Source organism: Moschus berezovskii, chromosome 4, assembly GCF_049115385.1.
Source record: "Moschus berezovskii isolate FMDL1 chromosome 4, NW_MosBer_1.0, whole genome shotgun sequence".
Lineage (NCBI taxonomy): Eukaryota > Metazoa > Chordata > Mammalia > Artiodactyla > Moschidae > Moschus > Moschus berezovskii.
In genome coordinates, this window is record NC_142463.1 from 14,076,840 (window position 1) to 14,100,877 (window position 24,038).

At 40.6% G+C, this 24,038-nt stretch overlaps 1 protein-coding gene across 19 annotated transcripts in view; it reads left to right on the forward strand.

Moving 5' to 3' along the window:
- Positions 1 to 24,038, forward strand: part of MACF1 (microtubule actin crosslinking factor 1) — a 332,059-nt gene that overhangs the window by 272,182 nt on the left and 35,839 nt on the right. For all 19 annotated transcript variants that reach the window (XM_088835151.1, XM_088835150.1, XM_088835152.1 and 16 more), the window contains 17 exons: positions 4,952 to 5,113; positions 5,272 to 5,442; positions 6,077 to 6,243; positions 9,840 to 9,999; positions 10,355 to 10,681; positions 11,881 to 11,965; positions 12,458 to 12,699; positions 14,055 to 14,261; positions 15,606 to 15,725; positions 16,183 to 16,290; positions 17,645 to 17,863; positions 18,837 to 19,040; positions 20,703 to 20,934; positions 21,536 to 21,762; positions 22,806 to 22,928; positions 23,026 to 23,127; positions 23,749 to 23,850. In XM_088835151.1, the coding sequence (XP_088691277.1) occupies positions 4,952 to 5,113; positions 5,272 to 5,442; positions 6,077 to 6,243; positions 9,840 to 9,999; positions 10,355 to 10,681; positions 11,881 to 11,965; positions 12,458 to 12,699; positions 14,055 to 14,261; positions 15,606 to 15,725; positions 16,183 to 16,290; positions 17,645 to 17,863; positions 18,837 to 19,040; positions 20,703 to 20,934; positions 21,536 to 21,762; positions 22,806 to 22,928; positions 23,026 to 23,127; positions 23,749 to 23,850 (2,958 nt within the window). The remainder of the gene's footprint in view (positions 1 to 4,951; positions 5,114 to 5,271; positions 5,443 to 6,076; positions 6,244 to 9,839; positions 10,000 to 10,354; positions 10,682 to 11,880; positions 11,966 to 12,457; positions 12,700 to 14,054; positions 14,262 to 15,605; positions 15,726 to 16,182; positions 16,291 to 17,644; positions 17,864 to 18,836; positions 19,041 to 20,702; positions 20,935 to 21,535; positions 21,763 to 22,805; positions 22,929 to 23,025; positions 23,128 to 23,748; positions 23,851 to 24,038) is intronic.

The window sequence follows — 24,038 nt, forward strand, 5'->3', positions numbered from 1 at the left end:
CTAAGAGCAATCTGTGGTTCTTTAAGCCTTCTTCTCATGTGTAGACTTCCTTAGACATATTTTCAGTCACTGGTTCAGTGAAGAAAACAACCATTTGTATAAAATAGTGGTCCTATAAAATTAGGAATTTGCCAAGGAAGTTTTTAAGCAAAACTTGGGGAGCCTCACAATCTCAGTTCAACACTTGAATCCTCAGTCAATCAACGGAATTTTTATGGATTTTTTTTCTCTCTCTAACACTGTTTCTCTACAAGGATTTATTCATTTACTGGATAACTACTTACGTGTACCCAGTGCTGGGTACTGGAACTTCTGCAGTAAATAGAACTGGCATGGTCCCTGCCCTTGTGGAACTTACAGTGTAGTAGGGGAGGCAGCATGCGTGTTAAGTTGCTTCAGTTATGTCTGACTCTTTGCAACCCTGTGGACTGTAGCCCATCAGGCTCCTCTGTCCATGGGATTCTCCAGGCAAGAATACTAGAGTGGGTTGCTGTGCCCTCCTCCAAGGAATCTTCCAGACCCAGGGGTCAAACCAGCATCTCCTTCATTGCAGGCAGATTCTCTGCTGTTGAGCCACCAGGGAAGCCCAGGGGAGGCAGAAATTAAGCAAAAATGATACAAATATATGGTTATAAATAGTGGCAAATGCTTTGAATAAAAAAAGTTATAAGAAACAATGCTGCTGCTGCTAAGTTGCTTCAGTCGTGTCCAACTCTGTGCGACCCCATAGATGGGAGCCCACCAGGCTCCCCTGTCCCTGGGATTCTCCAGGCAAGAACACTGGAGTGGGTTGCCATTTCCTTCTCCAATGCATAAAAGTGAAAGTGAAGTCGCCCACTCGCGTCTGACTCTCAGCGACCCCATAGACTGCAGTCCACCAGTCTCCTCCGTCCATGGGATTCTCCAGGCAAGAGTAGTGGAGTGGGGTGCCATTGCCTTCCCTGATAAGAAACAATAGCGGTATTTAATTTCAGTTGTCGTGTCAAGGAAACAGTTTTAAAACTATAACCGGAAGGATAAATAGAAGTTACTTAGTCAAAGAGCATTCCGGACAAAGGAAATGGAAGCTGGAAAGAGCTTGGCATGTTAAAACTAAAAGAGAGCCAAGTGACCAGACCACAGTAAGCAGGGTTTCCAGAAGAGTGTCTTGGCAGTGAACCTGGAAAGGTAGGAAGGGGCTGAGAAAGAAATCCTCAGGGATCTCCACCTTAAAAGCCGTGGGCAACTATTGAAAGATTTAAGTAGGGGAGTGAAATTATTTCATTTACATTTTTTAAGGATGACTCAGCTTAAAGATAGAGAAAGCTGGTTCACAAATGTTGACAAAAAACATTTTCAACATTATTTGAGTTTATAAATCTCAGATTTCTTTTGTCTATATTTTGATAGTTTGTATTGACATGGAATTCAGAAAGCACAGAAGTATTTGAGACTTTAAAAAAATCACACTGGCTACTATGTTTAGGGTGGTTGTAGGGGATCAAGGACAAAGTAGAGAGGCCTGCCCAATTACTACAGTTGTCTGGGTGGATTGGAAGACAGTTGATGGGTCTGAGACAGAGTTTAGGGGCAGAATCAGTGAGACCTGATAATGGCTTTCATGTTGGGGGTAGTGAGGGGAAGTTATCAAGGCTGGCTTCTAGGCTCCGATTCGCATCATTGAGTGGATGGGTTTTGGAGGGTGGAGGAAAAAAAAAGTACCCATTGAACTGAGAAGGCATTTTGAGACCAAAAAAGAAGGCAGGCAGCTCCGTATAATCAATGCATCAGTTTATTATAGAGTAACTTGCTTCCCTATTGTCTCAGCAGTTAAGAATCCGCCTGCCAAAGCAGGAGATGTGGTTCGGGAAGATCCCCTCGAGAAGGAAATGACCAGCCACTCCAGTATTCTTGCCTGGAAAATCCCATGGTCAGAGTAGCCTGGTGGGCTACAGTGCATGGGGTCACAAAAGAGTCAGACACAACTGAGCAACCAAATGACAACAGCTTACTGTCAGGGTGGCATAAGGCATATTGCAACCCAGATACAGTTGCAGCTGCGCCCTGCACCGTCGGGGCAACTGGGACAGTTCTGCCGTTAACCTAGAGGGTGGGGGTCAGTGCTTGGGAAAAGGACTTGTATTCCGAAGGCAAGATTTATGAATGGGTTCTGATCTATGGGCACTAAGAATATACGTTAGCAAAGGTTTTCATCATTGTTTGGGGACTAACAGAGCATAGGGGCTACCTGGTCCTGATGATTAGTAAACAGTGTCTATTATCTGTAAAGCCCTTGACAACTGAGAAGTGATTTACTGTACACTGCAGTCCTGGGTAGGGTCAGCAGAAGGACAGGAGAAACTCTAAGGGCCCAAGATGGTGTCAGTTAGGCTCACAGCCATACAGTGGGGGCAGTAGCGAATTGCTCAGGGAAGAGCAGTGTTGGGCAAGAGGAAATTAGCAGGTATACTGTTCAACTTTGGAGTGGTGTATGGCAATACTAAGGAAAATAGTTGGATATTTAGATTTGAAATTCAAAAAATATATATAATTTTTAGAGTAATAAGCATTTATTATGGTAAGGAATGCCATAGGAATGGGTAGAATTGCCTTTAGGGGAGTGTAGATTCAGAAAAGGGCTCAGGACTGGCATCCTGCCCTTACCTCGACCCCTCTAAGGCTAACATTTGGAGATCTAGAAGAGAAAGAGGAAATGCGCAAAGGACATCAAAAAAGGATCAGTCAGGACGAAAGCTGGGAGAATGTGGTGTTACTGTAGATAAAAGTGTTTTAAGAAGTTCTTGGGGAAATTTTCTGTTTTATGTCCCTGTTGCATCTTACAGCCATGCAATAATTTTTACTAGTATTCTGCTCTGGGAAATGTTTGCCAGCACTGGTTAGTAACATGGCACAGTCCACGTGCCATGAAAAGCACAAGTTTTGCGAAACAGCTTTATTTGGGAATTAAGAGAAAGGAGCAAGTGTTTTCAGATTTATTTTAACATTCTTTTCACTTGTGTTTACTATAAATGTTTAAAGAGTACTAGTATATAGAGGCATTTTCATATATTTTTAAACTTCTGGGAAAAAAAAAACAGATACACATTCCCTATCAATCCATAGAGTGGACATGGGAAATGAAGAAATCTCAAACACGTTATGTGAAATGTTCACGAACAGAGTCAATCCAGATTTGAAGAAAAGAATTGGCTCTATTATATGGAAGAGATTATCAAGCTACTTAAATTATGTTTTTACTTTTCTGTATGATTTACACTGATACCAGTAGAGCTTCTTGCCAAGACGGAGGTATTCTCTGTTGCCCAGTACATTAGACCCCTAGCCACACATGGCCTTTGACCCCTTGACCCCATGAAGTGAGGCTAGTCGGGTGGAGGAACTGAATTTCTAGTTAAATAGCCACACGTAACTGTTGGCTGCCGTACTGGACAACACTCACATATCAGCCACAACGTGAGACAGGACTTAATTACTGGGTGAATGGGGCTCTTCAGTGTGGACTGGACACCTTCCCTCTACATTTCAGGCATTTCTGCTCTCTTCACCGTTCTAGCCCCTGCCACAGCCATGTTGTTCTTTTCTCCCCTCTGATTTTTCTTCAATGAAAGCATGTTTAATACAAAGTAGAATCATAGTACTTGCTTTCTCTAGGAACCATGTTGTTGGAATAAGTCATTTTTAGCTGAACTGCTGTGTAGTGTTGCCTAACAAAATACGGTGTAATCAAATTGTAGTATAAAATGAAGCCCACTGGTAATTACCTTTATAACCTTCTTTTTTCAGTGTTCCCTGGGGCCTTTCCTCCTTGTGACTCACTTGTTCAGCCACAGACCATTCTTTCTAGAATCAGTTTCCTAATCCTAGTGTGATCTGTGGTCTCACATAGGCCAAAATTAGTCTTACCCAAACTTATAGTTTTCTTTTGCATTTATTTTTGTCCTCTCCCATTCTTCAGCTTTCACTGATTTCACCTGTCTCCCTGAACTTGAAGGAACTTTTTATGGAAGAAAAATGAATGGAAATAAATCCAGACTAGTGGAATGTGGCTGATTTTATCCTCTGACAATTGAGAGAAATCTGATCTTAGGGACAAAGATTTATTTCATTTTTTCCTTAATACCATTGGAGTGGCAGAAGTACTGTTCTCTTTGTTTCCTTTTATAAATTTCTAAGTTAATAATGGACCTTGACTGCATTAGAAACACTCACATTGCTTGTTACACTTGTTTACAGTTATAAAATTGCTTTGTTTCAGAGTAAACATGGATATATAGTATCATTGTTTTAAAAATATTTTATGTATATCTGAGTCTTACTTAAAATATCTCTGAAGTTGTTAAGGACATCTCCCTATAATACTGGCCCACTTCCCTTTGTAATCAGAGGAATACTATTTCAAGATTATTGGCTGTTTGTGGTCTGTGGCCTTGGAACAGAATGGAATTAAATGGCCACAGGGGTATTAAGCGGTGAGGTTGGGATTCTTCATACCGTTGATGTGTTTTGGTTAATTATTAGTCCAAGTCAGAGAAGAGCATTGCATGTATCGTGGTTGGTTAAAGCTATTCCCCAAGGTATTTTTAAATCTTAAATACTGGTCATTTGGTATCAACCTTCCCATTTAGGATTGATAATGCAACACACTTTCATGGTATCTTGAGGCTGATGCTTCTTTATTCTCAAGAGCTTTTTGCATTAAAAAATTAACAACAGAAACAAACCCTGAGTCAAGGTTTAAATGCCTAAGTAGTGCCATAACTCTCTGTAATTGCTTGTCCATAGGAGAATGTTTTGAAATGTGAAACCACATTCTTACTTGATACTTTGTGTACAAGTGGCTTGTTTTGTCTTGTTACCCGAGGCCCTCCTTTGTTAAAGCATGCCTCCCCCAAGAATAACCAGTCACTGTCACGCCTATAGACTAAATCTTCTTTGGCTTACAATTATCTAGATGTTTCAGAAAGAACAGGTGGATCCTCTTCAGATGAAACTGCAACAGGTGAATGGACTGGGCCAGGGCTTGATTCAGAGTGCTGGAAAAAACTGTGATGTACAGGGTTTGGAACATGACATGGAAGAGATCAATGCTCGGTGGAACACACTAAATAAAAAGGTGAGTGAACGGAGGGCATAGAAAAAAGATACAGCAATTTCAGGTTTCCATGGCACCTGAATGCAAGTAAAACTTTAGTAGTTCCAACCTGGAGTTACAAAAAGGGATGAGAAGTCATTTCAGAACTCTCCCCTTTCTCCTCCGTGTCTGTGAAACAGGTTGCACAAAGAATCGCACAACTGCAAGAGGCTTTGTTGCATTGTGGGAAGTTCCAAGATGCCTTGGAGCCATTGCTCAGCTGGTTGACAGACACTGAGGAGCTCATAGCCAATCAGAAGCCTCCATCTGCTGAGTATAAAGTGGTGAAAGCCCAGATCCAAGAACAGAAGGTAAGTGAGAATGTTGGGGCAGTGAACTGTAACAGCCGAAGGGAATGACAGACAACACAATTTGCTTATAGTTTCAGGAGCACAGTTAGGAGTTTAGTAGAATCCTAACCTACCTTGTGTGATCCAGAAAAGAAAGATAGAAATTGATTTTCATCACCTTTGTAATCTCGTAGTTTACCATGCCATATGTTGAACCGAGCAGTTTTGCTTGTTCACTTATCCTGTTTCAGTGTTTGTCACCACTTTATCTTAAGAGATTTTGAGTGTTTTTAGGGTCAGCAATATTCTGAATAATGTTGTATATCATGTATAAGGTTCTCTCTTGATTCCCAGCCCCCCTTGGTTTAATTTCCATTTCAGTGCCTTTTTCTCTTGGTTCAAATTAAATTCATTTTCAATCACATAATGACAGTCACTGCTCCATTTAAAAACCTGAGTGTAGGAAAAGTTTATATGAGTGGTAGGAATTATGTCTCATGTTTTTGCCTTAGGTTGGGAAAAGAAAAACTTCCCTGTTCAGTTAAACTTAGGGCTCAGTGAGGTGAGGTTTTTGGATTTTGTATGTTTTTCTTGTTTCAGATTTTAAAGTGACCCCACGTTATCACTTTTCATTCTCTTTAAACATGTACATCAGTTGCTCCAGAGGCTACTAGATGATCGAAAGGCCACAGTAGACATGCTTCAAGCAGAAGGAGGCAGAATAGCACAGTCAGCTGAGCTGGCTGATAGAGAGAAGATCACTGGACAGTTGGAGAATCTTGAAAGTAGATGGACTGGACTACTCAGCAAGGCAGCAGCCAGGTAAAGCCAAGGGGCTTTTGAGGGAGAAGTCAGAGACGGTTTCTGACTTGTGTCTCTGAGATGCTGTAAAAGCCCCTGTGTGACTCTCGTGGAGCACTGGAGGTGTTTAATGACTTTTATCTTGAAGAGGGATAAGTTTTTAGAGATGATCCTCATAACCAGGGTGACTCTCAGGAAATGAGCCTCAGCTCTTCCATAAGTTTCTGAGAGCTGGGAGACTCATTGCTCTGTGGTGGTGTTCAGTTGCAAAATAATGATGCTTCCAAATGACAGATGTGGACTCCTACAGTCCAGCCAAGTAATTTTCTGAGTTTTGGAAACAGATTTCTTTTTTTTCCCGTTAATATTTATAAATAATATTTTTGATGCTTGGAATTGAAATGTATCATGTTTCTTTTCTGTTAACTTATCCCAGTATTAGATGTTCTTACATCTAGGAGCTAGCCTGTGGTTCTATTAAATGAGCATTCAAGAGTTGCATGGACTGTCTTCACCAAAAGCTGCAGCCAGGCAGTGTACTTCTCTCCTCCACCGAGGTGCTTTCTCTCTCTTTCCATAGCCATCAGTTAGTCCAGTGTCACTTGAGCTTAATAAGTCACACTGGGTCTTTACTTTCAGCTGATACTGTTCCCAGTTTTAAAAGTAAATGATAATGAATCAGAAATGAGTGTGAGAGTCATAGAGTTGATCACTTACTATTTAGGCACCTATGGGTAGTCTTCAGATAACCCCCTCTTCAGTCTCTTTACTTCTACCTGTTCATGGCTTGTTTGTTTCTCATCTGAGCTACGAAGTATTTATTTGCCCATGTTAGTAGGAGAAACGAAAGAATTCAGCTTACTTTCATTTCCAAATTTCACTGCTTTTCTTCTCTTTTTCCATCCATTTCCAGTAATAGTGCCATTGACCCTCCAGCTACCTGGGTTTAAGACCTCAGCCTCATTTTCTTTTTACTGTTTTTTCCCTCCCCTGCTTTGTGTCCCATATCTATCAGGATGCTAAATTCTGTCTACTTTATGTCCACAGTATCTTTCCTCTCCATCCGTTTCTCTGATTCTAGCTCACTTGCCTCAGTTCATGACTTACGAACTCTCACTTGGGCTCGTTCCCATGAGGTAGCTCACCTGAGGGCAGCCTCCTAACTAGCTAACCTTAACCGCTCTACTGCTGTTTCCCCTCAGGCCTTCCCTCTGCACAGTCAGAGACATCTAATGACTGCCTATTGCCTATAAAATAAAGTCTCTTTAACCCACCATTCAAAGGTGGCCCTAACCCACCTTTCTTCAGTTCAGTTCAGTCGCTCAGTCGTGTCCGACTCTCTGCGACCCCGTGAACCACAGCACACCAGGCCTCCCTGTCCATCACCAACTCCCGGAGTCTGCCCAAACCCATGTCCACCGAGTCGGTGATGCCATCCAACCATCTCATCCTCTGTCGTCCCCTTCTCCTCCTGCCCCCAATCCTTCCCAGCATTAGGGTCTTTTCCAGTGAGTCAGCTCTTCGCATGAGGTGGCCAAAGTATTGGGGTTTCAGCTTCAGCATCAGTCCTTCCAGTGAACACCCAGGACTGATCTCCTTGAGGAGGGACTGGCTGGACCTCCTTGCAGTCCAGGGGGCTCTCAAGAGTCTTCTTAGTCTCTGATACTCTTCTCATTCCTTACAAAGTAAACCATATTTGGTTCTTCAGTGTCTTCGGTCAGTTTCCTAATTCTGTCTTTGCTGATGGTGTTCCATCTTCTGTGAAAGACTTTTGTTCATCTCCCCTGCTTTTATGAAGCTTTTCTTTATTCCCAAGGATAGAATAGTTCATCTTCCTGTTTACTGCCCTAACTCTTCATGTGTACCTTGTGTTATGGTCATTATTTTATGTGCTTTCCTCCTAGGTCCTTAAGCTCGCTAAAGTCATGATTGTTCCTAATGTATCTGTTTATGATTCTGTTCTATTTGCTTCCATGCTCTGAACACAGTTTCTAGACCAGTGTTTTAAAGAGAAATCCCAAGAGTGGCATCATTTGTTAAGGCATCCTAAAGAATTCTGTTTAGGTTCAATATTGGATTTTTGATGCCTCTGAATTATTTTAGCTCTTCTCTTTTCTACCCCAAATCATGTTACAGTGATTTCTTCAGACTTTCAGATCCTGGAATCATAGATGAGTCAGAAAGATCTAGAAGTCTAGGACAGTTCTTTAAGAATTAAATATTTAAAATTTGGGAAAAAAATAGACACTTGTATATGTATAACTGAATCACTTTGCTGTAAACCTAAAACACTAATAAAACTAACATTAATTTTATTAATCAGCTGTACTCCAATATAAAATATAAAAAGGTTTTTAAAAGTTGAAAGCAAAAAGAATAAAATCTTTAAGCAGGTCATTAACCAATGAAAATAATCCACCAAGCAATTTATTTAAGATTATGTTTTAGTTGTATTGATTGAAGATGTAGATTGAAGGTTGACGTAAACTAAGAAAGGAAATTCTGTACTTTATATTGACATTTAAAAATAGCATCTAGAAATAAATTTTTCTTTATACTCAAACATTACATTTCCAGATAATTCAAATGGCAGGTCTTTATTTTAAATCATTTATTATTAATATAAGTTTGTCCAGAGTACCCAGCATAGGACCTGGCACACAGCAGATGTTTAGTAAAGATTTACTGAAATAAAAGTACTTCCCATCACCCAGGCCCTTTTCAAATAACATAGCATTTAGTCTGATCTTAATGGTCCAGAGTCATCGTTATGGCCTTTGATTATTATTCTGTGTGCTAGTATAGTTCTATGGTTGTTTTTGTGTCTTTTGTTTATTAGGCTGCCTTCAGCATTCAGGCTTCCCCTCTCCTTTGTAATTGGCTGATTTTAATCTATAGGGTATTTGAAATCCACACTTAGTATGGATGTTATGTTAAATAAGATTTAAGATTCCAGATTCAAGATTCTAGTTATAAAGTACATAGTTCTTTTGGCTGCCGTTTGCCTTAGCAAATTCAGCTAGTTTGAGGTTATATTTTTGCCTTAAATTAGAATTCAAAGTTATGCTCTGAGGCTTGAAATTACTAGAAGCCTGACTGATTGAGGGGCGATAGGAAGGAAGTTCTTGTTCATAGCTTGGTCTACTTGTGCTCTTCAAATGCGGTCTTTTCTCTTCATCATAAGTGAAGGTAGCAGTGACAGGGAAGAGAGAAATGAGGACTGATGGATTTTTTAGTCCTTTAAACATTATTTTGGTCACATGTACAGAGGATACACATGCTGCATCCCAAAGGAGAAAGTAGAGAAGGTCTGATTCTGATTCTCACTGTACCATTGCTACCTGTGGGCAATCTGGACAGGTCTTTCTTTAAGCCTTCAGGCTTGGTTTTCTCTTTTATAACAGTGGCATAATGTTGCCTACCTTACAAGGTCATGACAGAACCGGAATAAGATACTGCAAGCCTTTAAAACAGCAAAATGGTGTTTTCTGTGTGTTCTGTTTGCTATTGATATTTCAGATGTGCCTGGTTAAGATTGGTCTTTTACTGAATATAGTACTGTTAACAGTTTTAATGTGACTTTTTGCCTGAGCAGCTTGTTCTATATATTCGTGTAGGCAGAAACAGCTGGAAGATATCCTGGTTCTGGCCAAACAATTCCATGAGACAGCTGAGCCTATTTCTGACTTCTTATCTGTCACAGAGAAAAAGCTCGCCAACTCAGAACCTGTTGGCACCCAGACTGCTAAAATACAGCAGCAGATCATTCGGCACAAGGTAGGATGTAGTTATGGTAAATGAAAACACAAAACTGGAATCAGAAATCCTAGAAAACTTCCTGCAGCATTCTAAAAGATGTATTTTGTGGGTTTTTTTTAATAAGTTTAATTTAAAATATGGTCCAGTTATTAATTGGACTAGTCACATTCTTCAAGTAAAAATAGAATTGGACTTACAGGCTACTATCAGAAAAAACAGCTTTTTGTTCTCTGTTTTTATGTTATTTTTACCCTTCCGTAGGTAAACTTATATATTATTATTTAATTTATTAAATCATTTGTGATTCATTGTCTCATGTTTACTTTTCATTTATTTTGTTTCTGTTATTCATTTTTTCCATCTGGATTTCTAGGCTCTGGAGGAAGAAATAGAAAGCCATGCAGCAGATGTGCACCAGGCAGTCACAATTGGGCAGTCCCTCTCCTCCCTGACAAGTCCCGCAGAGCAGGGTGTGCTGTCAGAAAGGCTAGACTCATTGCAGGCCCGATTCAGTGAGATTCAAGACCGGTGCTGTCGGAAAGCAGCCCTGCTTGAACAAGCACTGTCTAATGCCAGGCTTTTCGGGGAGGACGAGGTGGAGGTGCTCAACTGGCTGGCCGAGGTTGAGGACAAGCTCAGTTCAGTGTTCGTAAAGGATTACAGACAGGCTGTCCTGGAGAAGCAGCATGCTGACCACCTGGTATTCATGCTTTCCATTCTTATTGGTTATGTTACTAAGTTATTTTGTCATTTTAATTCATGTTTGTCTTCATTTCTCTCTCTCACTCGCTCCCTTTTTTTTTTATTCCAAACATTTCAAATTTATTTTATACACAAGCGCTTAGACTTGTTGCTAAGGACTAATCTATTTTTTGATGAGTCCATGGAAATACTTATACTTAACAAACTGAATCATTAATTCTAGAAGGTGATCCAGAGTGTAATCAGGGGCCATCTCAATTCCAACTCATGTTTCACATCACTCAGGAATATATCACTCAGCTACCACTTGAGCAGTTATGCAGAGGAGTATGTACTTGAACAAAGTGTTAGTCACTCAGTCATGTCCAGCCCTCTGCAACCCCATGGATTATAGCCCGCCAGACTCCTCTGTCGATAGAATTCTCCAGGCAAGAATACTAGAGTGGGTTGCCATTTCCTCCTCCAGGGGATCTTCCTGACCCAGGGATCAAACCCAGGTCTCCTGCATTGCAGGCAGATTCTTTACCATCTGAGCCACCAGGGATGCCCAAAATTTTAAGAAAACCAGATTATTTAACAGTGCTCAGGGTTTGATCATATAGTGGTAACTTTTTTAAATGTTTCTAGAATTTATATGCTCAAAGTGCAGGAATTCTGGGTCATCTTAGTAGAAAGAACAATCTGCCCTTTTTGTTTTTTGTTTTTATGGAATTTCTTTGGAAATGGTAAAAATCAGCAAAGCGATTTTTTGTTTGTTTATTAGTAATGATCTTAGATTCTTCTACTTCATTGACTTCAGATATTGAGAGTTTTTAACTAGGATTCTGATTTAAGTTGGCCTGTTCTTGCTGATTTTCTTTTCTTGAACCTTATGCCTTATCCTTTGTTTTGGACATAGCAGACATTTTTGCTGAATTCTGCTTCTCCTTTTCTTGGGTCCAGGTTTGGTACCAATAGGTTTGTAAAGTGGATTAAGTCCTAAATCTCTTCTCATCAAAGGAAAGCTTGCCTATAAGTATCTGATTTCATTGTTTTCAGTAATTAAAGGGGTAACAAAAGAGAAAACGAAGGAATCAAATACCTCATGTTTAAACTGATATTCATCTCTTTACTTTAAATTTGGTCTCTTAAGGGGCTCACATTTCTTCCACTTTGTTGTGTCATAGTTTTAGGATTAATGGTGTTCTTCCCTTTCAGGCTTTAAATGAAGAAATTGTTAACAGAAAGAAGAATGTAGATCAAGCTATTAAAAACGGTCAGGCTCTTCTAAAACAAACCACAGGTACTTTGAAAAATGCATCTCTTAGTGCCTGGTCATACAGACATTACTCAGCAGCACTCTGCACTAGCCACTTCTCTTTGTAGATGGGAGGGGCTTAATGCTCACTGTATTACCATGTGCTTCCTGGCGACTGGGACTTGGGTTCCTATTTCCTGCTAAATCCTTTATTGAAACACTGTATTGTCTCACATCTGGTTATAGATGAAAACTCTCCCTGCCCTCCAATATGTTGAATACCAGCATTTACTGAAAGATGCTGAAAATGTCTAGAAAAACCTGCAGTCAAACTCAGATCCTAATAATCTCAGAAGTCGTTTCTTTTGTTGATTGAAGGTTTCTTTCCCACTTCCCTTGGTGTGGGACGCTAGGTGAAATCACTGCCATAGGGAGAGAGTATCCATAAAAGTTAAGCTCTGACTTGAATAAAGAGAGGTTAAAAGGGCTCCCTTGTAGCCTATTCGACATGAATAAACTGTGTGCTGTCTCCCACAGGTGAAGAGGTATTGCTCATTCAAGAGAAGCTGGATGGCATAAAGACTCGCTATGCAGACATCACAGTCACTAGCTCCAAGGCTCTCAGAACCTTAGAGCAAGCCCGGCAGCTTGCCACCAAGTTCCAATCTACATATGAGGAACTGACCGGGTGGCTGAGGGAGGTAGAGGAGGAGCTGGCAGCCAGCGGAGGACAGTCCCCCACAGGGGAACAAATACCCCAGTTTCAGCAGAGACAGAAGGTGAGCTGACATCCCACACTGTAAAGGGAAAGAATTTTTTCTCTTAGAATCCTGAAGTTCAAATTCTTGAGTTTTACACCATCTACCTTTACCGGAAATCTAAACCAAAAATTTGTCTGCCTTGTTTTCTGTTTATTCGTGGAAAATAAGTTTTGACATAAGGACAGGCCTATATAAGAGCATTTGTCATGGTCTGAAGAAGAAACATTCAGAAAGCTAAGATCATGGCATCTGGTCACATCACTTCATGGCAAATAGATGGGGAAACAGTGTCAGACTTTATTTTTCTGGGCTCTAAAATCACTGCAGATGCTGACTGCAGCCATGAAATTAAAAGACGCTTACTCCTTGGAAAGAAAGTTATGACCAACCTAGACAGCATATTAAAAAGCAGAGACATTACTTTGCCAACCAAGGTCCATTTAGTCAAGGCTCTGGTTTTTCCCGTGGTCATGTATGGATGTGAGAGTTGGACTGTGAAGAAAGCTGATCGCCGAAGAATTGATGCTTTTTGAACTGTGGTGCTGGAGAAAACTCTTGAGAGTCCCTTGGATAGCAAGGAGATCCAGCCAGTCCATTCTAAAGGAGATCAGTCCTGGGTGTTCATTGGAAGGACTGATGCTAAAGCTGAAACTCCAATACTTTGGCCACCTCATGCGAAGAGTTGACTCATTGGAAAAAACTCTGATGCTGGGAGGGATTGGGGGCAGGAGGAGAAGGGGACGACAAAGGATGAGATGGCTGGATGACATCACCGACTCGATGGACATGAGTTTGAGTGAGCACCGGGAGTTGGTGATGGACAGGGAGGCCTGGCGTGCTGCAATTCATGGGGTCGCAAAGAGTTGGATGCGACTGAGCGACTGAACTGAACTGAAGAAGGAAAAAGATGGAATGTGAACACCCTAGGAAGCTTGCTTCATATGGAACATTGTAGAACTTACTGTCATAGTTCACTCTAAAAGAGTACCTCATAGTCATCTCTAATTCTCCTTCAGGACCTTGTGCAGTTCTAGATGCACCGAAATACGGTGCATTTGTTGAAGTAAATAAATGCCTATGATTAAAGCATTATTTATCATTTCTATTGAAGTAAGGAGGAAAAAAGCAAGAAGTACCATTCATGTTACCCAGAGACAATCTGGCCTGAAAAGTCTTGCTGACAGTTCTAAGCAGCTGAGCCTAAAGGCAGGCTGTGGAGTGACTGAAAAATCTGAGACAAGAAAAAAATAAGTGAAGGAAGGAGGTCAGAGCCCTGCTGGGATGTGTGGTAGAGAGAGCATTTTCTACCCAGCACAGCTGCCAGTGTGCTTAATTTAGCAAGAGATGGCCTGAAAACTTTTTTCCCTCTTTAGGAACTAAAGAAGGAGGTCATGGAGCACAGGCTGGTGTTGGACACAGTGAATGAGGTGAGCCGTGCTCTGTTAGAGCTGGTGCCCTGGAGAGCCAGAGAAGGGCTGGATAAGCTCGTGTCCGACGCCAACGAACAGTACAAGCTGGTCAGTGACACTGTTGGGCAAAGGGTGGATGAAATTGATGCTGCTATTCAGAGATCACAACAGGTAATCTTTATAAACACCCCTGCATTAATATTTTAGGCAGCAGGGATATATATATGGGAAGTACAAAACTATGACCCACATACATACAGTTTCAGGAATAGGAATAAATGAGATCAAGCTAAATCTGATGCAGCAAATTATCTCAGTGGTAGGAAGTGATTCGACAAAGTTATGTGAGGGTGGATCTAGGTTTGACTGAAGATATTTGACCCCTTTGAGGAGAAAAGAACTTGGAAAAGAGAGTGTGGGCCCTTTGCTTGCTGGTGCCCTGCTTAGAGGCAGATGGTGATGGGGGTAGATAATATCTAGATCAGAAAGGTCTAAATGCATCAGTCTTAGTTTGACATGATCAACTGTTTCAGCATTAGATGGAAGAGGGGATAGAACCAAGAACTATAATTACTATCCAATATGCTAACCAAAATAGCAGAGCCATCCAAAATAGAACCCTCCCAGTAAACACAGGTGTCATGTTTCCTTCAATCATTTTTCCTTCCTGCTTTCTGGGAAAAGTTATTTGTTTTTCTTTGTAGGTGGATATGTACCTATTAATGTACCATGGTACAAAAAATAATATAACATGACCCCTTGGGTTCATGGTGATAAGTAGATGCTTTCTGAACCGCACAGAAGTTTGTTTTGACTCCAAATCTTGGCCAGATGTTTCAGTATGAGATTTATCACACTCAGGAACTTTTCTTTAAATATTAGTGTAATTGGCAACATGGATAAGGAAGAGATAAAAGGTTGAGGGGCCCTTATTAAGCAGTGACCATGCAGAACATGTTCTCCTGTTGTTGACATCATTGCGTATGACGTGTCACTGTGTACTGCATTCCATTTAAAGGTCTGCTATTCTCCTGGGGTCTTACATTTCTTCAGCTAAGCGAGTACTTCCAAGTTAACTTGACTCAGCCATCTGCTGCCATGTTAAGTTTGTATTTAAACATATGAGTACTGCTGTTTAGTGTGTGGATAGGAAAAAAGATTGGCAGAAAGAGAGCACAGCCTCATAAAAGTACTCTCATTAGACAGTGTATTTCTTTTGAAGAGTCTTAGTTTCCATTGTTATTTCTAGCTATGGAATCATTGACTGGGTTCTGTAATGTCTTTCCAAAGAAGTTGGAATAGGATCAACTCATATTTGTTGAAATATAATCAATGCTAAATTGTCTGCGTCTTGTATTTGTGACTTTTATGAAGTTCTCACCAATTTGGGCTTTACTTAGTGAGATGTAAACTGCATTACTGAAAATCTAGGCCTTTGTGTGTTGAATAAGTTAGAGTTCTTAGAAGGAAGACACTGGCTGTAATATGTCCATTTTTCTTCGCTATGTCTGTCAGTATGAGCAAGCTGCTGATGCAGAGCTAGCTTGGGTTGCTGAAACAAAACGGAAACTGATGGCCCTGGGTCCAATTCGCCTGGAACAGGACCAGACCACAGCTCAGCTGCAGGTACAGAAGGTAAGTCACTGGCACAGTCACTTCATTCTGAGCTAGAATCATCAGTCACTTAGAGTGACTAGCACAGAGTTTCTGGCTGTATCAAGTCAAGTAGAATGATTTAGAGTCATGATGGTGGATAGAGACTTAATTTTATAAATATTTGGTTAGGATGAAGAAGGGATATTTTGCTTTGTGAAAAGGGAGAAATAGGTCTGTTAATCCAGGAAAGAATAGTTAGCAGTTTTCTACATGGGTTTTCAGGACGGAAGATATTTTTGTAAGCTACTGAAAGATAAGCATTGGAGATAGGTGGATAGACAAAGTGTCAAACTTAAGAAGTTTAATTTTTAATTAAACTTCTTAATTTTTCATGTGACTTTATTAAAGCAAAGGATTTTTCATAGAGTATGTCTAACTTTTCACTAACTCGGGCTCGGGGTCCTTGTGTTACTTAACAATAGTTTACTTTTCAAAGGCTTTCTCCATTGACATCATTCGACATAAAGATTCGATGGATGAACTCTTCAGTCATCGTGGTGAAATCTTTGGCACATGTGGGGAGGAGCAAAAAGCCGTACTACAGGTAAACTCCATGTATTTATTCACCATATTGTTATCTTGCTCATGGTGATTTGGAAGTGCAATTGTGAAATGATAGTTTAAGAACGGTTTTTTTCCCTTTATTACTAATAGTGATATTTAAGTCCAAGATGACGTCCTAGGGAATTCAGACTCCTCACCCTGTGTTCACAAATGTCTAAACAGCCATACTGTATGATGTGAAATGCATTGCAAGTCCATGTTCTTTATAACAGAGGAATTACTCCTCGTCCTCAGTCCAGAATGAGTTATCTTTCCAGGTAGATAGATTTTTCAGAACCAGATCCAGATATTAATTCCTGCTTTAGATCCTTCTAAAAAAAATTAGTTCAGTTCAGTCGCTCAGTCATGTCCGACTCCCTGCGACCCTATGAACCACAGCACGCCAGGCCTCCCTGTCCATCACCAACTCCCGGAGTTCACGCAAACTCATGTCCACAGAGTCGGTGATGCCATCCAGCCATCTCATTCTCTGTCGTCCCCTTCTCCTCCCGCCCCCAACCTTTCCCAGCATAAGAGTCTTTTCCAGTGAGTCAACTCATCGCATTAGGTTGCCAAAGTATTGCAGTTTCAGCTCTCAAAGAATTGGGCAACAGAATCCATTTGTACACCAGTTTTGTTTGTTTTGTTTATAAAGTGAAAGTCACTCAGTCATGTCCGATTCTTTGCAACCCCATGGACTACACAGTCCATGGAATTCTCCAGGCCAGAATACTGGAGTGGGTAGCCTTTCTGTTCTCCAGGGAATCTTCCCAACCCAGGGATCAAACCCAGGTCTCCCTCATTACAGGTGGATTCTTTACCAGCTGAGCCACAAAGGAAGCCTTTTTTTGTAAAGGGTATGGGTAACTACTATTTCCTTAGAATCTTCATAAATTGAGCTACTCATCATAAACATGTAAAGTATAAATAGAGGGTTTGTGGACACTCTTATCGGAGAAGAAAAGGCAGATGAAACTTGATGAGCGAGTCCCCACCGTAGCCCCGATACAGTCAAACTGACCTAGTGCAATAATGCTGCATCTGAAGTTGTGAAAGGCACTCACTAACGGGCTAGCTTTGCTGTGTTGTGCTTGTGCTATTTTACTGTTGGCAAAGCTACTTTCATATTTTAAAAATTATAGAAATAATGCATATGTGTGATAGGCAAATTCAAAAATTCAGTTAAGTATAAAGAATATAAAAATCACTTGTAATCTTACTAGATTAAATTTTTTTTTTTTTTTTAGCATTTTAGTGTATATTCCTTTATACTTTTTAGTGTATATCTACTTAACGTTTTTTAAGAAGGATTTCATCATGGTAATAATATTTACACTTCTTTTTGCTGTCCATAGGAAAAGACAGAGTCTCTGATACAACAATACGAAGCCATTAGTCTGCTCAATTCAGAGCGTTACGCACGCCTAGAGCGGGCACAGGTCTTGGTGAACCAGTTTTGGGAAACTTATGAGGAACTAAGCCCCTGGATTGAGGAGACTTGGGCACTCATAGCTCAGTTACCTCCTCCGGCTATTGATCATGAGCAGCTCAGGCAGCAGCAAGAGGAAATGAGGGTAAGGAGCATGCCGAGTTTTATTTAATCACACAACTGGAGATGGGCTGCACAGTTTGAGAAGCAGCCTGTTTATGAGTACCTACCAAGTATAAGTCTGTTTTGAAGTTAATTCTTAACCCATTAGAAGTTCTTTGCACAGTAAAAATACATATCTGAAATATTTCCTTTGTTCTTTAATGTCATTCAGTTAAAGAATGAGATTATGGAGATGTCAGGAATGTGAGTATTACAGAAGTAAACAAAGCACCACATGAAAATCAAGGGAACTTCAAATCTTTCCAGCGACAACAGTGTTCTCAGACTTGGGTGTGGTTGGGTGGCCTTTTCCTTGTGGTTTGGCCCCAGCGGGAGTGAGAGCCCCAACTTAGGAATGTCAGAAAGCAATTTGCTGCAGGGACTTAAGATGAAAGGAAAATTTGTAGACACTTCAGTGGATGGTATTACCATCAAAGATGGTTTTTTATGTTTATTTTACTTGTATATGGCTTGTGCTTAGTCGTATTTCTGTATTCCTGTAACAGGGAGATTGAACTGGATGTAGCCAGACGTAGAGTCAAGGAGCAGTTGGATTCCCAGAAATATTGTTTGTAGTTTGTCCTGCTTAGAGTCTCCCAGTCTGCACAGGGAGACAGGCATTAAACCATTGAGACTGCAGTGGAGTACAGAGAAGTACTTCTGAGTGCAGAAGGCAGTGGAATGCTTTTGTTTTGAGGGCAAGAGTGAGGGAGGCTGTGTCTGGGAAGTTTCTTGGGTGGCAGAATATCTGAACTGGCTTTTAAAAATCAAGGAAATTAGAGTCAGTGCCCTAAGACTTAGATTTTTGCCCCCTCCATAAACAGTGAGATGTTGGGACTTGCTGGATTTTAGCAATTTAGTTTGTTCCGTTGGTATGAGCTCTGATCACAGTATTTAAACAAACAAACTGGTATAAAAAGACTCATTTTATTTTAATCCATATTTTTTTTACATAGCAACTGAGGGAATCCATTGCTGAACACAAACCTCATATTGATAAACTGCTAAAGATAGGCCCTCAACTAAAGGAGCTAAACCCTGAAGAGGGGGAAATGGTGGAAGAAAAATACCAGAAAGCAGAAAACACATATGCCCAAATAAAAGAGGAGGTGCGCCAGCGGGCCCTGGCTCTGGACGAGGCTGTTTCCCAGTCAGCTCAGGTATGTCTATGTCTTAAACTCATATAACCTTCAGCTGTCCTTTAGTCTAAGCAGGAGGCTCTGTATTAGTATGTCTCTATGCCCAGGAATGTCCAGACCATGTATGCTGGTGATACATTATCAAAAGACTGGGAGCCTTTTCCCATTTGCATTTTTATTCCAGGAAGCATTGGTTTTACTGATAACTAGGAGGAGGGTGAAATGCATCTTGGCTGGTGTATCAATTGTCTGTATGGTTTTCTTGAAAAGTTGATATCGTGGTGATCCTTTAACAGAGGTGATTTTGGGTAAATTCATCTTGAAGCAGCAAATGCCTCAAGTGAAGTCAGATTGCTATTGGGCCTGCTGCTTTAGAGATGTAGACAGCACATTCGTTTTTCTACTCAGGAGGCCACCAGCTTGCTCCTGGTTCAGAGAAAGATACTTGACTAGGGAGAAGTTAGAGCCAAGGAGAAACAAACCACCAGCAGTGGAGTTTAAAGCATGTAACTGCATACTTTTCAACTAATATATTAGTGTTATGTCTGGGTAATGTATTCCTGTGTTTAGTCAGTATTCTTGGTTGGTATTTGTACTCACTCGAGTTTCTCCCCCACCTTCCGTCCCATCTCTCACTCACATTGTGGAATGTGTTACTTTGTGTTGTTGCTGCCTGCTCCTGTCTTCCCCACATCGTCACATTTCATTGTTGTGTTGACTGCGCCCACCATTACAGATTTCAGAGGTAAGGTACCCGCCCCCGCTGGGATTAGGGTGTTCTTACCAACCTGAGAATTGAGAGGGTTATTTACAAGGAAGCTTGCCTTAGCTTTAGTGGTATAAATTGTATTAATGCAGTCTATTGTGCCAGTTTCATCTGGGGCATAACCTATAAGTGAGGGAGTGATGGGAAGGGATTTTATTTACTGTGTTATTTCCTATAGGACATTTAACAGTTGGTGAACCTTATTCTAGTTAATGAATCCAGAGTTGGCTTTAGGGGGCAGGCTTATCTGTTTTGTTCCCTTTTTTCCCCCTCTCTGCTTCATATTATAAATCAAAATTTTACAATTATAGGTATGTTATAAAACATGTAGAAAAGTGGAAAGAGTAGTGTTCTCTTGGAATAAGGTTAGATTTGACCTTCCCTAATTATCTTTCATCATGCCAACATTTTCCTTTCTCACTGTTACATCTGGTGGGTTGTTGAATTGCACGCCATGGTACTTTTAAACTCCAAGTCATGTAGCATATTGAGTTCCCCATCCATTTACACAGTTGGTGGAGGGCATCTAACTTGTTGGTCTAATCTGTTGCATGCAGCTGTCATCTGAGATGTTGACACACTGACTCTCACTGGTTTCACAGTCTTGTCCCTTTTTCATCACATTAGTTGGAATATGGAAACTATTATAGCACCATTAACAATGTGAGTTGATTTTTTTGTATATTAAGTAATAGCTTTTTGAGTCATCAAATACTTTTCTGATGGTCCAGCTCTAGTGTACTGTACCCAAAATAGTTTCTTAGCCACAGCCAACACTCGACAGTCCTAGGGCTAGGTTGAGCACAGGTTTTATCCTAAACAGGAGTAAATTTATACACTGGCCTTAATCCCTAACATTTACCCCAGAAGTGTGATGCAGTACTGCTGTGATGACTAATGGTCCAATATTTGTTTAGTTCCATGATAAAATTGAGCCCATGTTGGAAACTCTGGAGAATCTTTCCTCTCGCCTGCGAATGCCACCGCTGATTCCTGCTGAAGTGGACAAGATCAGAGAGTGTATCAGTGACAACAAGAGTGCCACTGTGGAGCTGGAAAAACTGCAGCCATCCTTCGAGGCCCTGAAGCGCCGTGGAGAAGAACTCATTGGGCGATCTCAAGGAGCTGACAAGGATCTGGCTGCAAAAGGTGCTTGATTAATAATTTTTTTTTTTAATCTTAAATTCTAGGCTGTGGTTACCTCCAGCATCCCGCCAGATGTATTTCATTGAATGCAAAGGCAGTACCCAAATAATGAGTATTCTATAAATCATTTAGAATTCAGAACACATCTCTCCTTTGCAACAAGATTACAATTGGTAGTTAGATTCCCAGGCCAGAAAACAAATGCTCCTTTACCCCCTTAATATGAGGAAACTGCTGTACCAACAGTGGGAAGAACATAACTACCTTTTATACAATTTCCATGGGAAACATGGCAGGTTCCACACAGAATACTAGAAATAGAGTTTTCATCCAAACCCCTTTATAAGCATCTTAGCAATACTTTTATAACAGATTAACTCATTTCCACATTAACTCTGTGATCTCTTTATGTGGGAGGCCAACACAAGTGGAAAATGAGAATATAGAAATAATAAAGCTAAGATAGAAAACACTCTTTCAGTAATAAATTTTTAGAGCCTTTTAAAGTATCATTTCAGTGAAAATATGAGGATTAAATCTAATATCTGATGAGACTAATTTCAGTCCTTAGAGAAGTCTTGTTCACTCTCCTGTACCCTTTCAGAAATCCAGGACAAATTGGATCAAATGGTATTCTTCTGGGAGGACATCAAAGCTCGGGCGGAAGAGCGAGAAATTAAATTCCTCGATGTCCTCGAGCTAGCAGAGAAGTTCTGGTATGACATGGCAGCCCTCCTCACCACCATCAAAGATACCCAGGATATCGTGCATGACTTGGAAAGCCCTGGCATTGACCCATCCATCATCAAGCAACAGGTTGAAGCTGCCGAGGTAAGAAAACAAAACCTCTTCCAGGAAAGCACTTTATCCAAGTATGTTGTGTTGACTGCTTAGCCAGCTTGAGTGCCTTAAAAGTTGTTTCTGTTTTTTTCTTTTTTTTTTTTAAGTTTAATAGTATGCCTTTATTCTTGGGGGGGGACCTCATTATAGTAAATTTCTTTCTTTTTTTAGTGTACAGGCTTTACCATTTGTGTAGGTACATGCAGTCACCAGTTGTGATACAGAGCAGATCCGTCACACAAAAGTAGCTCTGTCATCAGTTTTAAACTTAACAATTCAAATTATTAGAATGTGCTTTAAAAATCTGGGTTTGATTTCATTTCTGAATTTAGTCCTCACTTTGCTGTACCTTATTTCTCGCTTAGTTGTAGAAAAATAGAAAGTAGAAAAGAAAATAAACTCTGGACTTAGCATCCGTACTTTGACACACCTTTATTCAGTGTTTAGGTGGAGCCTAGTTTTCCTTAAATGCCTTTCTGACCTCATTTTGTCCATTTAGGACAAGCCAAGATAGTCTGGATATTCTGTATTCTTTCTCTTATGTCGGTCTTTTATGTCGGCCGTTTTCCACCTCCTCACCTCTGTCATTGACAATCCGCGAACCAGTTTTTAGAATCTGGCACAGAACTGACTTTCTTCAGGAATAGTCTAGTATTCCTATTTTGCACATCTCCTAGCTCTTAAATTTGTATATCCTTGTTGATATACTTCTCCGTTATAGACTTCTGGTTATAGATTATAATCTCTGCAGACCTTTGCTAAGATTAATGAAGCTCATTGCACCTTTCTCAGATCACTTTATATATTTAATGTAAATATTTAAAAATATATTTGATGTATGTATTAGAAAAATAACCAGACTGTGATGCTCCACTATTTAGATGAGTGAAATGTTGAGAACACTGAAAGACTTTAATGAAATTGATCATTCTGTTCAGCATCTGCTCTTGATGGGGTATAAATTACACTTGCAAAGTTTGGGAAGTTCTGTTCCTCTTTCTGTTTTGGCTTATGTTCTGTTCATTTTCATGTAGACTATTAAGGAAGAGACAGATGGTCTGCATGAGGAATTGGAGTTTATTCGAATCCTTGGAGCAGATTTGATTTTTGCCTGCGGAGAAACGGAGAAGCCAGAAGTGAAGAAGAGCATTGATGAGGTATGGAGAGGCGGGCAAGGGGTTCAGATGGAGCATGAGTGGGCTCACACTAAGAGTGGGATGCACTGGGGAATCTGATTGGCTGTTTCTCCCCTAGATGAACAATGCCTGGGAGAACTTAAACAAAACATGGCGAGAGAGGCTGGAAAAGCTTGAGGATGCCATGCAAGCCGCTGTGCAGTATCAGGACACTCTTCAGGTGAGAAGCCCAGAGTGCCCACCACGGAGACACAGGGGCCATGGTTCCTCTGTCCATCATGAGTGGGCCTCCTTCACAGGATGGCAGCACTCTCAAACCAGAGGTGCTCGCACTGTTTTTCTAGCCGGTTTCCTACTTCTAATGAGGAGAGGTCTGACATCAGAAGCTTAGGCTTCTTACCGTGTTTTTCTTTGCATGCTTATCATATAATTTATCCTCATGGAGGCTATAGAGTGAAGCTGGCCCTGCTGTCAGAGTCATTGCTTGTTAGAAATTCCAAACCCAGGTTTACCTTGAAGCACAACTTGGCACAATAGCTGTGGCACATCATGGGCTTGCTAGCTGTCTGTGAGAAGTTTTTTGTTTTGTTTTTTTTCATATTTAGTTTTTCCAGATTGTAGTTTATTTTGGACATTATTCCAGTCATGTTGGCTTCATTCTTAAGTCCCCATATTACTGAAGTAGAGATCAGTATCTCCGATCTCTTTCCCCAACTTCAGAGCACAGACAGCACAAGGTACTTGAATGATTTAACTCTGTTTAGCAGGGATCATGCTGATTGTCTCGTGATTTCTTGTATTTTTGTTTTTTGACTGCTTATTTGTGTCTTTTTTATTTTAGGCTATGTTTGACTGGCTAGATAACACTGTGATTAAACTCTGCACAATGCCCCCTGTCGGCACTGACCTCAACACTGTTAAAGATCAGTTAAATGAAATGAAGGTTTGTACCTGGGAATGGTTTTTAAAGGAGGGTTGCTTCATTTTAGGTTTTGTTTGTTTTGGTTGGGTGGCGAGTTGTCTTGGGTCTGTGTGGCTGTGCACCGTCTTTCTCCAGTTGGGGGCAAGTGGGGGCTGGCTACTGTCTAGCTGCCGTGTGCAGCTTCTCATTGTGTCTTCTCTTGTTGCGGA